The sequence below is a fragment of the Oryctolagus cuniculus genome, chromosome 1 (assembly GCF_051225735.1).
Source record: "Oryctolagus cuniculus isolate XC-2025 breed Fujian yellow rabbit chromosome 1, ASM5122573v1, whole genome shotgun sequence".
NCBI classification, from domain to species: Eukaryota; Metazoa; Chordata; class Mammalia; order Lagomorpha; family Leporidae; genus Oryctolagus; species Oryctolagus cuniculus.
This window is the reverse complement of record NC_142867.1, coordinates 21,392,345-21,408,564: the sequence shown is the minus strand read 5'-3', so window position 1 is coordinate 21,408,564 and position 16,220 is coordinate 21,392,345. Positions and strand designations below refer to the sequence as shown.

Genomic DNA, 16,220 nt, shown 5'->3' with positions numbered 1-16,220 from the left:
ATTTTATTGCACGGATCGCATTCCAGAAATTCTTTCATATGTCAGCATGAAGCCTATGCACCTGGGTCCCACTGGGGAGGTTCTGGCTGCGAGGGCAGTGCGGAGGTGATGGCTCCCCGCAGGGCCCTGGAGGCCACTGCTGGACGGCGGTTGGGGTTTGCTGGAGGCTCTGTACTGTCCCATAGGTGTTCTGGCCCCTCTGGGTGTAGCACACGCACATGCGTGGCCTTAAGGCCGTTTCACTCTCTTGACATTGTCTGTCCCATTTCTGTCTTTCTTGCCGGTCCTCCCAGGAGCAGACTCTCTTTGTTCTCCTTCAAATCCATTACCCTCATCATCCTCCCTCCTTTTATAATGTGTTATATAAGATGCAATTTTATTATCAAAGGGTGGCTTTCCCCCTTCGACCTCCTGGATTGGCACTTAGAAGGTTTGGGAAAGTTTCACGAGGTGCCGGGGCGCCTGTGTCACCGCGTGCCTGTGAGGGAGTGGAGTCAGCAGGTTTCACTCTGTCAGTAGGTGGTGGAACACGTGCTCTGAGAGTTCAGCGCTGAGCCATTCCGGACGCCTTCCCGCTCCGCTGGGCTGTCCTTTTCCTGGAAGCTTCATGAGGGAGCCAGAACCGGTGGTACTGAGAAGTGCCCTTTCCAGTATAAAGCACCGTCACCATGCCATTTGATGTGTTCTTATTATTTCTCTGTTCTCTGCTGGGTTGGGTTTCTCCACTGTCCTCGAGAATTGGGACGAATGGAGTGAAACACGGCTCCCATTGCATCTCTTCTCCTCTCCCTTGCCTGTTCTCATGGCACACCCCACAACACTGTTACCAGGCATTGAAGGAATCCTAATGTGAGGGACATAGACCCCAAGTGGGGATAGGATGGATGGATGGGAGGATGTTGGGGACACTTGTCGTTTGCTGACTGCCTCTTCTGCACTCGCACTGAGTGAAGAGTTTATGAAACCCACCTTGTTGGAGCCTCACAACTCTGTGAGCTGGGTGATGCGGTCTTCAGCTTCTAGATTCAGGAAACACAGAGAGGGTTGGTAACTGAACATCACTAAAGATGGTCATGACTGTTCTTTCCGCTGTACGTTATGGTTGTCCTTAAACACCCCTTACTGCTAATCTTGTTGGCTTGAGTTTCTGGAAACCAGCGAAACTGATCTCATTTCTTTGATGTATAAAGTGTTTATTCCTGATCAGTTTCAGCTAGCCCAGTCCCTGTCCTCAAGGAGCTTAGTCATAGAGATTTTATACTCTCTCTTTTTTTTTTTTTTAATGTTTTGAATGGCTTTTTTTATTTGAAAGAGTTACACAGAGAGAGAAGGAGAGGCAGAGAGAGAGAGGTCTTCCTGCCACTGGTTCACTCCCCAATTGGCTGCAATGGCCAGAGCTGCGCCGATCTGAAGCCAGGAGCCAGGAGCTTCTTCTGGGTCTCCCACACGGGTGCAGGGCCCCAAGGACCTGGGCCATCTTCTACTGCTTTCCCAGGCCATAGCAGAGAGCTGGATCAGAAATGGAGCAGCCAGGACTCAAACCAGCGCCCATATGGGATGCCAGTGCTACAGACAGCGGCTTTACCCGCTATGCCACAGCATCAGCCCCGAGAGATTTTAGACTCTCGTGCTATGAAATCTGCATGTTTTATAAAAGCATGATGCATGGGAACTGTTTCACCGAGAGAGGTTAAATGCTTTGCTCGAGGTTACATGGGTATGGGCTGTTCACTTGTGACTTAACTCTTCAACCCGTGTGGCCTCCACCATTTTGAGTGACCAGGGGATTCGGATAGCACCTAAAGAATGGGCCATTGAAACATTGCACGGAGCTATAAATGTGGCCTGTGTGTTCTGGGAACCCGTGGTGAGCATTTACGTGCATTTGCTCTCTGGATGGCCACAGAGGCACTTTCGCGGGTTGCCAGCACAGCGGAAAGCTCCTTCCTCTGGGCGGACCAGCGGCTGACACTGCATCCTGCGTGGGCTGTAAATTACAGCGGCTCCGGACACACGGAGGAGCCGCAGCCTCCTGCAGAAGCAGTTAAGCCGAGCAGGCCACGCGGCCTCGGGCGCCGACACCGGGGCTGTGATTACTGGCACAACTCGCTTCCTCTCGGCAGTGGGGGGGGGGGGGGGGGGCAGGATGAGATGACTTGAGCCATCTTAAATGAGAAGCTCTGTCCCACCGGTGCGCCTTTCTCTAGAATTCCAGGTGGGTTTGTTACCAGTCTTCGTTTTCTATAGAGCCCCAAAGTACCGGGGTTATATGTGAGGACAAAACCGAAAGATCCAAGTTTGAATGTGGTTCACTTAGAATAGGATTTATAATCACGGAATATATGATAACAGACCCATTTGAGTAGAAAAGGGGGTACATGTTAAGGATATATGTGTCTTTATTTGTGGACCCATGCGTTCTTGGTAACATTTTACATCTTTCAGTTTCTAGGAAAGAACTATTTCCTAAAGCTTTCCATGTGCTGGTACTTTAATACGCTAGAATGCAGTAGAAAAATATCTGAATTTAGAGTTTAGGAAATCATGGGTTTGAGTTGTGACTGTGCCACTTCACATCTTTGTATCTCGGTCTCCACACATGTGAGGTGAACGTATCTCTGTCCCCAAGTAAGTGACATGCTGGTTAAAAAGAGCAGATGAGATCATGAGCATAGAAGTGCTCTGTAGCAGGTAGAACTAACATTTGCTAAGATGTTAGTTTTTAAAAATGCCAGTCTGCACCCCTAAGGAACACAGTCTAGCCAGAGAGAAAAGCGCTTATGGGAAACAACAGGAAAACAGTTACAGGCCTGTATGGAACAGAATTAGCCTGTATGGTAAGGGCTCAAGTGCTGTGGGATTTCATGGTGAAAGGAGACAAGTGGTATTTGGAGTGATCAGTAACAGTCTCTTAGAGAAAATGGGTTGTTCAGGCCTCATGAAACCTAAGTGTTTGAGCTGGACGATGGGAGAAAGCGGTAACATGATTTTGAGCAGGAATGTGACTAGAGTAAGTGGGGCATATCCAGGAAGCAGCCTAGGCAGCCGCTGGATGTGTGGAGTTAGGGGCGACCAGAGTATCTAGGATTTGAGTTCTGAAATGCCAAGACGGGGAAGCAGAGGGAAGCAGGTGAAAGGTGTGCCTACAGTCTTCTCTCGAGGTGTCTGCCAACCCCAGGGCACACAGTCAGAGCAAGACGCCAGGGAACCCTGTAGAAAGCGGCAGCTAGGGGCACACTTTAGTCAGCTTTTTGGTTACTATACCAAAATACCAGAGGCATTAACGGCTTAAACTTAACTGCTAAAGGGAAAAGTTTTATTTTGCCCATAAATTTCAAAGTTCAAGGTCCTGATGGCATGGTGCATGCTTTGGCTTTGGTGAGGGCCCATGGCAGACAGCACACGTGCAGAAGGATCACATGACAACTAGGAAGCAGAGAGGGAGGCTGGGCTCACACGTAGGCCTTTGTAACCACCCTGTCACAGGAACTGTCTTCCGAGGGCACGTCCCAGTGACCCAGGGACTTCCTGCTAGATCCCAGGTGCCACTGTCTGAAGGCTCCACCACCTACCAATGGCACCACCCTGGGTACGGAGCCTTAACACATGGGCCTTTAGGAGTCATTCAACATCCAAACTGGTACCCAAGCCTTAGCAGAGCCTAATGAGCAGTGCATATGAAATGGCAGCTGTCCATAGGCTGGTGACATAAAGGTTGGTTTTCAAGACCTGCCAGGTTAGAATAATGTCCTCGTAAATACCCTAGGCTTTAAAGAGGCCTCAGAAAGGCCACAGTTCACAAGTACTGGGAAGCTGAAATAAACGAGCCTTGACCCAACAGTGACGTCTGGCAGGAGTAAAGTGGCCGCGAGAATAAGCCGCCCTCCTGCCAGGAAGATAACCTGAATCAGCTACAACCTCTAGTTTCTAAACAGGAAGTCTGGTATCAAGTAAAAAATTGGGAAGCATGCTGGAAATTGAAACCAATGACTCAAATGAAGAGAAAAAACAGACACTAGAAATAGACTAACAGGTAACTCCAGTACTGAAGTTACCAGTCAGGAACTGAGTATGTTTGAGAAAATGCAAGAAAAGAAGAATTTCAACAGAGATATGAAGTCTACTTTTTGAAAAAGTGAAATGGAAATTCCAGAACTGAACAGCATAGGAACTGAGATGAAGAACTCAGTACATGGTTACTGTAAAGCAGCTTAGGCACCAAAGGAAAAGGATAGAGGGTTACTGAGCCAGGAGAAAAGTTAGTAGGAAACACCCAGACCGAAGCCCAGAGAGGAAAAATACATACAGGAGAATAAGAGACATACAAGACACATTGAAAGCATATGTGTTTCACATATTGAGGATACTTCCAAAGGTTTGTGGGAAATACATATTTAAAAAAAAAAAAAACACGCATACATATACCCTGAAAGAAAGAAATCAGTAAGGTTATAGAAGATTTAAACAGGGCATCATACCCATCACCCATAAAATATACTTTAAGTACACATAGAGACAAAAAGTACACAAAAAATAAACCATGTTCTGCACCATAAGCCAGGCTTAAATAAATTACAAAGTATTGAAATCACAGATATATTCTTTTTATTTATTTATTTATTTATTTATTTCTTGACAGGCAGAGTTAAACAGTGAGAGAGAGAGACAGAGAGAAAGGTCTTTCTTCCTTTGGTTCACCCCCAAATGGCTGCTACGGCCAGCGCGCTGCGCTGATCAGAAGTCAGGAGCCATGTGCTTCCTCCTGGTCTCCCATGTGGGTACAGGGCCCAAGGACTTGGGCCATCCTCCACTACCCTCCAGGGCCACAGCAAAGAGCTGGATTGGAAGAGGAGCAACTGGGACAGAATCCGGCGCCCCAACCAGGACTAGAACCCGGGGTACCGGCACCGCAGGCGGAGGATTAGCCTAGTGATCCACGGTGCCAGCCCACAGATATATTCTTTAACCACAGTACGATACGAGTAGAAATCAAGAACAGAAAGATAAATAGAAAAAAAAATCCCAAAATGTATAGAAATTAAACAATATACTTCTAAGTGATCCATACACCAAAGATGATATCACAGTGGAAATCAGAAATTTAAAAAATTAAGTGATAATGGGCCGGCGCCACAACTCAATAGACTAATCCTCCATCTGCGGCACCGGCACACCGGGTTCTAGTCCCGGTCGGGGCGCCGGATTCTGTCCCGGTTGCCCCTCTTCCAGGCCAGCTCTCTGCTGTGGCCAGGGAGTGCAGTGGAGGATGGCCCAAGTGCTTGGGCCCTGCACCCCATGGGAGACCAGGATAAGCACCTGGCTCCTGCCTTCGGATCAGCGTGGTGCGCTGGCCATAGGAGGGTGAACCAACAGCAAAAGGAAGACCTTTCTCTCTGTCTTCTCTCTCACTGTCCACTCTGCCTGTCAAAAAAAAAAAAATTAAGTGATAATGAAAATGATATATACATATGTGAGATGTGTTTTAAATAATGCATAGAAAGAAATTTATAGCTTTAAATGCATGTATTAGAAATGAAGAGGGCTGGTGCTGTGGCGCAGTGGGTTAACGCCCTGGCCTGAAGCACCAGCATCCCATATGGGCGCTGGATTGAGACCTGACTGCTCCACTTCCAATCCTGCTCTCTGCTATGACCTGGGAAAGCAGTAGAAGATGGCCCAAGTTCTTGGGCCCCTGCGCCCACATCGGGGACTGGGAAGAACCTCCTGGCTCTTGTCTTTGGCATGGCGCAGCTCCAGCCGTTGCGGCCAATTGGGGAATGAACCATTGGATGGAAGACCTCTCTCTCTCTCTCTCACTCTCACTCTCTGCCTCCTCTCTCTGTGTAGCTCTGACTTTCAAATAAAATAATAAAATAATTTTTTAATTAAAAAAGAAATGAAAGATTGAAACCTTTTGCTCTCAAGAACCCAAAAGTAAGATTAATTAAATTTCTCTGAAATAGAAAGAAGAAAGTAATACAAACAAAAATAAGAAATGAACAAAATAGTAAAAAAGTAGATGAAGAACATTAATAAGTTATTCCTTGAAGAACACTGTTATACAACACACACACACACACACATGCACACACACTATGGGAGCTGGCATCATGGCGTAACAGGTTAAGCTCCATTTGCATTGCTGGAATCCTATATTGGCACCAGTTCATGTCCAGGCTGCTCTACTTCCATCCAGCTCCCTTCTAATGTGCCTGGGAAAGCCGTGGAGGGCCCCTGCACCCACAAGGGAGACCTGGAAGTAGCTCCTGGTCCCTGGCTTTGGCCTGGCCTAGCCCTGGCCATTGTGACCATTTGGGGAGTGAACCAGAGGTTGGAAGATCTCTTGTCTCTCTCACTCTCTCTCTAACTTTGCCTTTCAAATAAATAAGTTAAAAATTATTATTAAAAAATTGTGCAAAATCATGTGTGACCGAAATAAAACCATACAAAATTCAGATGTCTTCTTTGGTGAATCTTTCAAGGAAGAAATAATGCCAGTTTTCATAAAATTTTTCACAAAAAAGAAGAGGAGGGAATACTTTCCAACTCATACTATGGGACCAGCATCATCTTGATCCAAAACCTGATTTAGGTATTACAAATGCTGAGTAAAAGAGGTCAGATGCCAAAGAATAAAATAGTGTCTGATCTATTCATGTGAAATTCAAGAGCAGGCACCATGGAAGTCAGAGGAATGGTCACTCTGGAGGTGTGAGATTCCCACAGGCCCATGCGTGCTGGGATGCCCAGTGTCTTGATCTGAGTAGTAGATGGAAGAGTGTATGAAGATGTGTGTAACGATCCAGTGAGCTGTACACTTAGGATTTGTGCACTATGTGTGTATCTTAATAATAATCATAGGCGCTGGCTTTGTGGCATAGCGGCCCATGTGGGTGCCAGTTCACATCCTGGCTGCTCCACTTCTGATGCCAGCTCCCTGCTAATGGCCTGAGAAAAGCAGCAGAAGATGGCCCGAGTGCTTGGTCATCTGCCACCCACATGGGAGACCTTGATGAAGCTCTTGATTCCTGGCTTCGGCCTGGTTCAGCTTTGGATATTGTGGCCACTTGAGGGGTGAACTAGTAGATGAAAGATCTGTTTTTCAAGGCTGGCACTGTGGTATAGTAGGTTAAACCTCCTTCTGCAGTGCTGCCATCCCATATGGGTGCTGGTTCGAGTCCTGGCTACTCTGCTTCCAGTCCAGCTCCTTGCTAATGCACCTGAGAAAGCAATGGAAGGTGGCCCAAGTGCTTGGGCCTCTGTACCCACCTGGGAGACCTGAAAGAAGCTCCTGGCTTCAGATCGGCCCAGTTCCACTATTGCAGCCATTTGGAGAGTGAACCAGCAGATGGAAGATCTCTGTCTAACTCTGCCTCTCAAATAAATAAATAAATCTTTTTTAAAAAAAGATTTATTTTTCTCTCTTATAACTCTTTCAAATAAATAAAATAATAAATATATCTTTAAAAAAAGAAAGTAAACTTGCTCTGGTGTAACATACTGGTATCTCCACCCTCACATAGTTTCCTACATTTAAATTGAGCCCAGCGTGGCTAGCATTTCATCTGACTGCACTTGATAGATGCACTCCTCTCATGGAGCAGGCTTCAACAGCAGGGAGCCTTTGCTCTGGGCATAGAGGAATTACCTGGGCCTGGAATGACCCTGATGGAGCATCTGGTCCCCTCCACCCGCTCAGTCTCACTGCCTGCTCACTTACACAAATTTGGTTTTCATTGCAGGCCCGGTGGTTCTGGGAAGCATACTTCCAATCAATCAAAGCCATTGCCCTGGCCACCTTGCAGATCATCAACGACCGGATCTATCCCTACGCAGCCATCTCCTATGAGGAATGGAATGACCCTCCTGCTGTGGTAAGTGAATCCCACGAGCAACTCCACGAGGCGTGGGCCAGCCCTCAGGATGGGGGAAAGGAAAACACCCTGCAATTGTAAAGCTGATTTAAGTTCTAGCTTTCCAGGATGACCGTGTGCTTTGTATTTCTTGGGGCCTGATAAGGACAGCTGAATTTTGAAGCTCTGACAAAAGTAAGAAATACAGAAGCGGCAGCTTCCAGATAGTTTTCATTATGCTTAAGAAGACAGTCTCTGTTTATTATTCGTTGCAGGGGTAAATGGGGAAGCTGAGCCTCGCTGGAAATCAAAGACTGCCTGATGACTTTTGCAGTTGTAGTGCTTCGAGCTCTTGAAAACGTTCCGTAAGCAACTTAGTAATGCTGAGTTCTGTTGTGAATACCTGCTCTTGGCCAGGGACTGTGCGGAGTGCTTGCCATATGTTATTGCAGTTAACATTTCCAGCACCCGGCGAGGCCAGTCATGAGCAAAAGTGACGTAGAAGCATTGTGGATCTCTGCAGTCACTGGCTCCACCAGTGGGGCCAGGGCCGAGCCCTCGGCTGATTCCAGGACAGGGATAGAGCGGTCAGAAGCTCTTCTGGGGCTTCTTCTTTGTGGGAGAGTCACAGGCACTTGTGTCATTGTAGGGATTGTAGCAGTGGCTTCCAGCCACACTGTCCTCCTCTTGGAAAATGCCTAACGGTCTGGAAACTGGCGGTTACTGCCCACCAGCTGCCTGGAAGCACCCCTGGCTGCCCACCTCCCAGGTCTCAAGCTCAAAGCTCTCACATAAGAGATCTGCACTCCTCTTCCTTCTTCCCAATTCTACCATCTGTGAATCACACTGGATACGGCCACCTGGTTAAACTTCATGTGGGACACACACATACACACACCCATACATACACCACGGACACCACCCTCCTGCCTTTCTCCATCCCTTGCTGCTGCTGCTGCTGCTGCTTCTTTTTTTTTTTTTTTTTAGATTTATTTATTTATTTGAAAGGCAGAACTACAGAGAGGTAGAGGGAAAGAATGAGAGATCTTCCATCTGCTGGTTCACTCCCCAAATGGCCACAGTGACCAGAGCCGGGCTGATCCGAAGCCAGGAGCCAGGAGCTTCTTCCAGGTCTCCCATGCAGGTGCAGGGGCCCAAGGACTTGGGGTGTTTTCTGCTGCTTTCCCAGGCCGTGGCAGCAACTTGAACCAGTGCCCGAACTAAATGCCGGCACTGTGGGCTGTGGCTTTCCCCACTACACCACAGCCCTGGCCCCACATCCCTTCCTTTCTGCATCCAACCTTTGTTAAATAGGTACTAGGTTTGGAGCCTGCTATGGGGTGCTGAGAATACAGAAAGAAGTTTCTCACTAATTTGGGAAGTGTGGTATCCAGAATCTAGAGTGTGGATATAAACATATATTCATGTACTTAAGTATGTGAATTTAAATAATTAAATTTCAGCTAACAAATTGCTTAAAGAAAATATATTTTGAATGTTGGTAGATTATAAAAAAATAATAATTACCCTTTTAAAAATCTATACTGGGCCGGCGCTGTAGCTCAGCAGGTGAAAGCCATGGCCTGCAGTGCTGGGATCCCATTTGGATACCGGTTCAAGTCCTGGCTGCTCTACCCATGGCCTGCAGTGCTGGGATCCCATTTGGATACCGGTTCAAGTCCTGGCTGCTCTACTTCTAATCCAGCTCCCTTGCTCGTGCCCCTGGGAAAGCAGTGGAGGATGGCCCAAACCCTTGAGCTCCTGCCCCTGCGTGGTAGACCTTGAAGCAGTTTCTGGCTCCTGGCTTTGGCCAGGCCCAGCCCTGACAATTGTGGCCATCCGAGGGAGTGAACCAGCGAATGGAAGATCACTCTGTGTCTCTTCTTCTTTATCTCTACCTTTCACATAAATCTTTTTTAAAAAATCTATAAAATTTATAGTTCCATAAATACTATCTGGTTCCTTCTGTAACTCTGAGTTCTTGAATTTTGCTCATGAATGAGGAAAGTGCATCTTCCATGTGTATTTTTCAAGTGGAAGGCTGATACCTTTGTCAGATTTACCTACAGAATCCTGCTTGTGTTTTGATTGGCATCACATTGAATTGTTAGATTGCTTTAGCATTTATTCACTCACTAGGCATTTACCGAACGCTTGCCGTGCTCTAGGCCATGCTGTTAATGCTTTGAAAGTCTCAGTAAACAAAGCAGAGAAATGCCCACGCCTTTGTGACTCCTGCACTGCCATGGATCTTGCTACCTGGAAGGCTTATTTTTCTAGTAGAATTTAAAAGTTTTATTTGGGGCCGGCATTGTAGCATAGCAGGTAAAGCCACCACCAGCTATCCCCTATAGGTGCTGGTCCGCATCCCGGCAGCTCCACTTCTAACACCAGCTCCTTGCGAATGGCCTGGGAAAAGCAGCAGAAGATGGTCCAGGTGCTTGGGCCCCTGCCCCTATATGGAAGACCTAGAAGAAGCTCCTGGCGCCTGACTTGGGCCTGACCCAGTTCCACCCATTGCGGCCATTTGGGGAGTGAACCAGCAGATGGAAGATAACTCTCTCTCTCTCTGTCCCTCCCTCTCTCTCTCTCTCTCTCTCTGTAACTCTGCCTTTCAAGTAAATAATAAATCTTTAAAAAAATGTAAAAATCATAGAAGTTTTCCTTACACAGATCTTTCACAAGGCATGATGAATTTTCCCTTAGGCTTTTTAATCTTTCCTATGCTCTGGTAAATGCTTTCTAACTGCAGTTTCTGATTGATCGGCATTTGTATAAAGACACATTTTGGCTTTTGTAGATTAACTTTGTAACTGTACTGTTACTGAATTCTACAGTTTCCCTTTTTTTTTTTTTTTTTTAGTTTATTCTGTTGTATTTTCCTGGTATACGGTATCTACAAGAGCTAATTTTTCCTTTTCCCAACTTTTTTCCTTTTATCAAATTGCATTGGCTAGCACTCTGGAACAGTGATAAATGATGATCTGCGTGTTCAAAGAGAAGGGTAGATGCTGCAGAGACAGGGAAGGAAGGAACCAGCAACTCAGAGGTGCGAGGGATGAGGGCTCACGGCAGCTGAGAACTCCAAGGAGCTCAGAGTGGCAAGAGGAGGGCGACAGCTCGGGTGGGAGAGACAGGGTGCAGCCAGAGAGGACCCAGATCCAGAAACACCTTGCATCGGGCGTCGGAGTGTCATCTGAGAGAAATGGGCCGTCACAGAAGCATTATACTTGGGTGGTAAGATTCCATTTCAGGTGTGTCTAGCACCAGTATGGAGCATGGATTATGCATTGCAGTGGGACAAGACTGGAAGCAGGAGACTCATTCAGTAACCCAGGTGGGAATCAGCAGAGGACAGATTTGAGCTACGTCTCGGGGAGTGGCCTCAAGGGGCTTCCGCCTTGCTCCTCCGTGCCTCTGCGTCAGCCTTGCCTTGCGTGCGTTTCCTCCCTGTCTGCATTTTGCGCATACTCTAGTGCCTGTTCCTGTTCCCCTTGAGGTCTTCCCAATGCCTGTGCAGGAAGTCCTCTTTTCCTCCTTGTAACTCTTAGAGCATGTTGTCTCTGTTTTCTTTCCTGCCACATAACGTGTACACGAGTACAATTTCCTGTACAGTTGCAAGCACCTGAAGGGAATTTCTGGCTCATCTTGGTGTTCCTCATAATACCCAGACAATGTAATCCAGGCAGGAGGCCATTGCTATGTCATGGAAGGAAGGAGGGAGAGAGGGGAAGATGGGATGCCAGCACTCGAGCAGTCCAAGACTCACTCGTGCTAGTGGGATATCTATTCTTTTATTTAATCCTCACCGTGCTGAGAAGGCAGTGAAAGTGCTAGGTCATTTCTCATCTGTCAGGCAGTCATCATGAGACCCACTAATGGCTTCTCCAGGGTCATGCGGTTGGCAAGTTATAGAAGCAGCTGAGAACGCAGGTCTTCTGCGCAGAAGTGATCTGAAGTTGTCTCTGCAGTTATCTGGGAGCCGCCGAGCCTCCTTGCTGCTCCGGCATATGGTACACGTTTGAGACGCAGACTGTCACATCTGCTCCGCTGCACGAGAATGCGCACAGGTGGGAGGGTCGCGACCCCAGCACAAAGTGTGGAAATGCGGAGGCCTTATCCTGCGCTTTCATCTGCAGCTCGAAGAGAAGTTCAATCAGAATAAACAGTTCAAATCTTATAAGGCTGTAGACAAGGAGAAAATAGAATATGAAATTTTTCAGTTCCAAAACAGATAATGTTTCAGTTCAGGGCAAAGCGGTCAGAGTGCTGAACTCTTAACAGCTTGGTTAAGAACGCAAACCTGAAGAGTATAAATCTAGATATGCAACTAGAAAATGGCATCGGTGTTTCTTTCTTTAACTCTTTCTTAGGTAGTCCTTTTTAGGGCCTGCTTCTAAAAACTCCTCCGGGGTCCTTTGGACTTTATGACATTTCTAGGAGTCCAGGTGATGAGCGTGCTGATGGAAAGCAGTGGGCCGTACCTTTCTGCATCTTCAGTGAGAGCCTGACAGAGGCCTGCGTAGTGATGATTCATTTGTCGACAACTTCTCCCCCCTCCAGAAATATTTCACCTCCTCTGGCTGAGAGGACTCCGAGTCCAGCCTGCAGGGGAGTCACCCCCTAGATTCCGTCAGATTTATAATGTCAGACACCCCGGGGCGGGAGGAGGTGTGGATCGGGCCAGTAAATCAAGGAATGGCCTGGGCTTTCCGAGAGATGCTGTCAGAGCCTCCAGCCACGCACCGGGCGTGCTCAGGCTGGGGAGCAAGCGGCAGAGGCAGAAGCTGTCTTAGCCAGGTGCAGCTGCCTTCCTCTGCTGCGAAAAAGGCCCGTGTGTAGAAGAGAAGCACGGTGAGCAGCCCTTCTTCCCCATGGCGTGAGCCTGATCATGTCAGCACCTGGAAAAGTTCGACACCTTGTTCTCGAGCACAGCCTCAAAGCTGCAGCTCTGTCTGAATTGGAGAGATTGCCCCTTTGTTCTGGGTCTTCTCCTTGGAAGGCATTTCTCCCCTGATTAAGGCTCTTCATGGTTCTGCCACTAATTAACTTAGCTCCTCATGTCAACACTGCCTGGGTGTTTTACCTGCACAGTCTCTCCACACTTTGCTTTGTTCCTCCTTTGGCAGCGATCAGCAAAACTTTATTACTGTCTCTCCCCAAATACTGTGCTCCTGCGGTATTTCAGTGTCATTGTCGTTTCCGACCTGGGGCTAACCTGGCTAGGTGGGACCGCCTGGATACCTTCCCTGGCTTCACTTTTGGTTCTCTGCCAGATGGGAGCGGATCAGTAGGACAAAGCCCCAGCAGGAGAGCATTTAACTGAATTTTGGGACATGTGCCACCAAATCATGTCCTCTCAGATGTTTTTAAAAAACAAAACCAAAAAAATGTAATATAGTCTAAAAATCTTATAGAGTGAAGTATTTTTCCATGTAATTTTTCTCCAATGTGATTTTTAAAAAGATTTTATTGATTTATTTGAGAGGTAGAGTTACAGAGAGAGGGAGAAGCAGAGAAAGAGAGCTCTTCCATTCGCTGGTTCACTCTCCAACTGGCTGCAATGGCTGGAGCTGGGCTGATCTGAAGCCAGGAGCCAGGAGCTTCTTCCAGGTCTCCCATGTGGGTGCAGGGGCCCAAGGACTTGGGCCATCTTCTACTGCTTTCCCAGGCCATAGCAGAGAGCTAGATCAGAAAAGGAGCAGCAGAGATAGGAACCAGCGCCCATATGGGATGCCGGCACTGCAGGTAGAGGCTTAGCCAACTATGCCACAGCACTGGCCCCCTCCGATGCGATTTGAAAAATTATACACCATCTTATTGGTACATTATCATTTTATTTACTTTTGAAACTTAGTTTTATTCAAGCTTATGTGTAGATAACACAAAGATACCCCAGATTTTTTTTTTCTAATCTTCATTTCCTATGCCAGACCTAGACAGAACGAAGAGCTTGTGGGGAGCCCACGCCATGGCTAAAAATTGATGAGGAAAATGTAGAAGTGACCTAAAGTGCATGACTGTAGCCGGCATAAGCATGAGGCTGCCCAACAAGACGTGTTCCTCTGAATCTCACCAGAGTGGCATCCAAGCTGCTCTCAGCGCCCAGATGAAGGCTGTGAACTCATCCTTACCTGGACGTTCTGGGGGGCCTCAGCCTGAGTCCGTTTTCTGAAGCTAGAAAGAGCTAGGGATGGGCAGGTGAGAATATTGGTTAAGAGCACCTGACTGGGGCCGGCGCTGTGGCACAGCTGGTTAATGCCCTGGCCTGAAGCGCTGGCATCCCATATGGGCGCTGGTTTGAAACCCTGCTGCTCCATTTCTGATCCGGCTCTCTGCTGTGGCCTGAGAAAGCAGTGGAAGATGGCCCAAGTCCTTGGGCCCCTGCACGCATGTGGGAGACCCAGAGGAAGCTCCTGGCTCCTGGCTTCCGATCGGCGCAGCTCCGACTGTAGTAGCCAATTGGGGAGTGAACCATCAGATGGAAGACCTCTCTCTCTCTCTCTCTGCCTCTCCTCTCTCTGTGTAACTCTGACTTTCAAATAAATAAATAATTCTTTTTTAAAAACAAAAAAGAGCACTTGACTGGCAGGTGTCACCCACGAAGATCAGGGGTGGGCAAAACGAGCCGCACTTGCCACGGGGCACTGGCCCTCAAACTCCCATGCATCAGAGTCTCCTAAAAGGCTTGTTCCTGTGGAGTGTTGGGAGTGTTGCCACCCTATATCACAAGTCAGGTTGGCGGGTCTGGGCATGGAGCCCAACATTTGCATTCCTAACAAGTTCTCAGACCTTAGGTGTTGATACTGCACGTTTGGGGAGCATATTTTGGTGTGGATTTTTTGTTTGTTTTGTTTTAAAGATTTATTTATTTGCTTGAAAGGCAGAGTTACAGAGAGGCAGAGAGAGAGAGAGAGAGAGAAATATCTTCCATCTGCTGGTTCACTCCCCAAATGGTTGCAACAGCTGGAGCTGGGCTGATCTGAAGCCAGGAGCCAGGAGCTTCTTCCAGTTCTCCCATGTGGGAGCAGGGGCCCAAGGACTTGGGCCATCTTCTGCTGCTTTTCCCAGGCCATAGCAGAGAGCTGGATCAGAAGTGGAGCAGCTGGGACTCGAACCAGTGCCCATATGGGATGCCGGCACTGCAGGTGGCAGTCGTACCCACTTCACCACAGTGCCAGCCCCGGTGTGGAGTTTGACTCACTCTCTGTGTCCCAACTCACTTCCAGTTAAAGGCTTTTCCTCTCTCCCCATTCAGTTCCTCCTCTTGACCCCAAGGGCTTACACTAGAAACATCCAGAGACAGGGTTCAGTCTTGGTCTCCGTTCTGTGAATTACTCAGGCTGCCTGTGTTTGGAAGTCCTGACAGCAGCCCTCTAGGGTTGTGCTTGTACAAGCAGCTGAAAATATCACTCAGCTGTAAATACTAACAAGCAGTAAATCACTCTGCAGGCTCAAGAAGCCTGGCTCAGATGGACGAAGCAGAGCTCTTAAGTTGAAAAGATACCACCAGGTTAACAGTTGTTTAGCTCAACTCTGTGCCCTTTAACTTCCAGGTTGTGGAATGTTACTCCGGAATTTGAAAGCCTACCCTTTCCCCTGGGAGGCCTTCTTGGCTTATTCTCCCCTTCTTCCTCCCAGTGCTTAGATAGCTTAAAAATAGGGATGAAATGCAGAGAGTTCAGCTTGAATTTTCAGTAAGTTTAAGCTGTTGGAATCTACTGTGTTTATAGGTGTCACACTTACAGAGTCGCATTTGCACGAGTGATTCAGTATGCTGCCCTAAATCCCAGACCTGTCCTTGAAGACTCTTTATTTCTACGGGAACAAGTTGGAACGTCTCAGGTCACCAGCATCCGGGGACTCGGGAAAGCTGAGCCGGGTTTGTGGACAGAGACATGCAGGTAGATCCCATGAGCTTGACCTGGAGCCCTAGGCAAGGTACTTGGCGAGTTCTGATGATAAGATCAGGGAGAACGTGGCACAGGCGGGGCCAGAGCACAGGCAGGCGGGAGGATATGAGAAACAAAAAAAGACGCACTCGAGGGTGCTGCTAAGCTGACCGTGGCCGTCCTGTGCTTTGCACGGGCATCTGGAGTAAAGTGAGACAGCTGCGGGCATGGAGCGCACATCCCCATGTGTGGGGGGCAGCTTGCTGGCTGGAGGACTCCACACGCATTGCTTCCCCGACACGTCCTTACCTCTGCTGCCTGTTGGTGGCTCCAGCCTTTGTGAAGAGAGCCTGCCTGCTTCCTTCCGCCACACAGCTTGCGGGAGGGGGAGACGCTGCGTGACGCACCGATCGGGCAGCAGGCTCCTCGAGACCGTGCTGGACGTTTTGGCAGGGTCATCCTCCGTGCACCCGCT

At 48.1% G+C, this 16,220-nt stretch overlaps 1 protein-coding gene across 6 annotated transcripts in view; it reads left to right on the top strand.

The window, feature by feature from the left end:
* Positions 1-16,220, top strand: part of EXT2 (exostosin glycosyltransferase 2) — a 159,366-nt gene that overhangs the window by 68,461 nt on the left and 74,685 nt on the right. For all 6 annotated transcript variants that reach the window (XM_008270099.5, XM_070071335.1, XM_089309425.1 and 3 more), the window contains exon 8: positions 7,743-7,874. In XM_008270099.5, the coding sequence (XP_008268321.1) occupies positions 7,743-7,874 (132 nt within the window). The remainder of the gene's footprint in view (positions 1-7,742; positions 7,875-16,220) is intronic.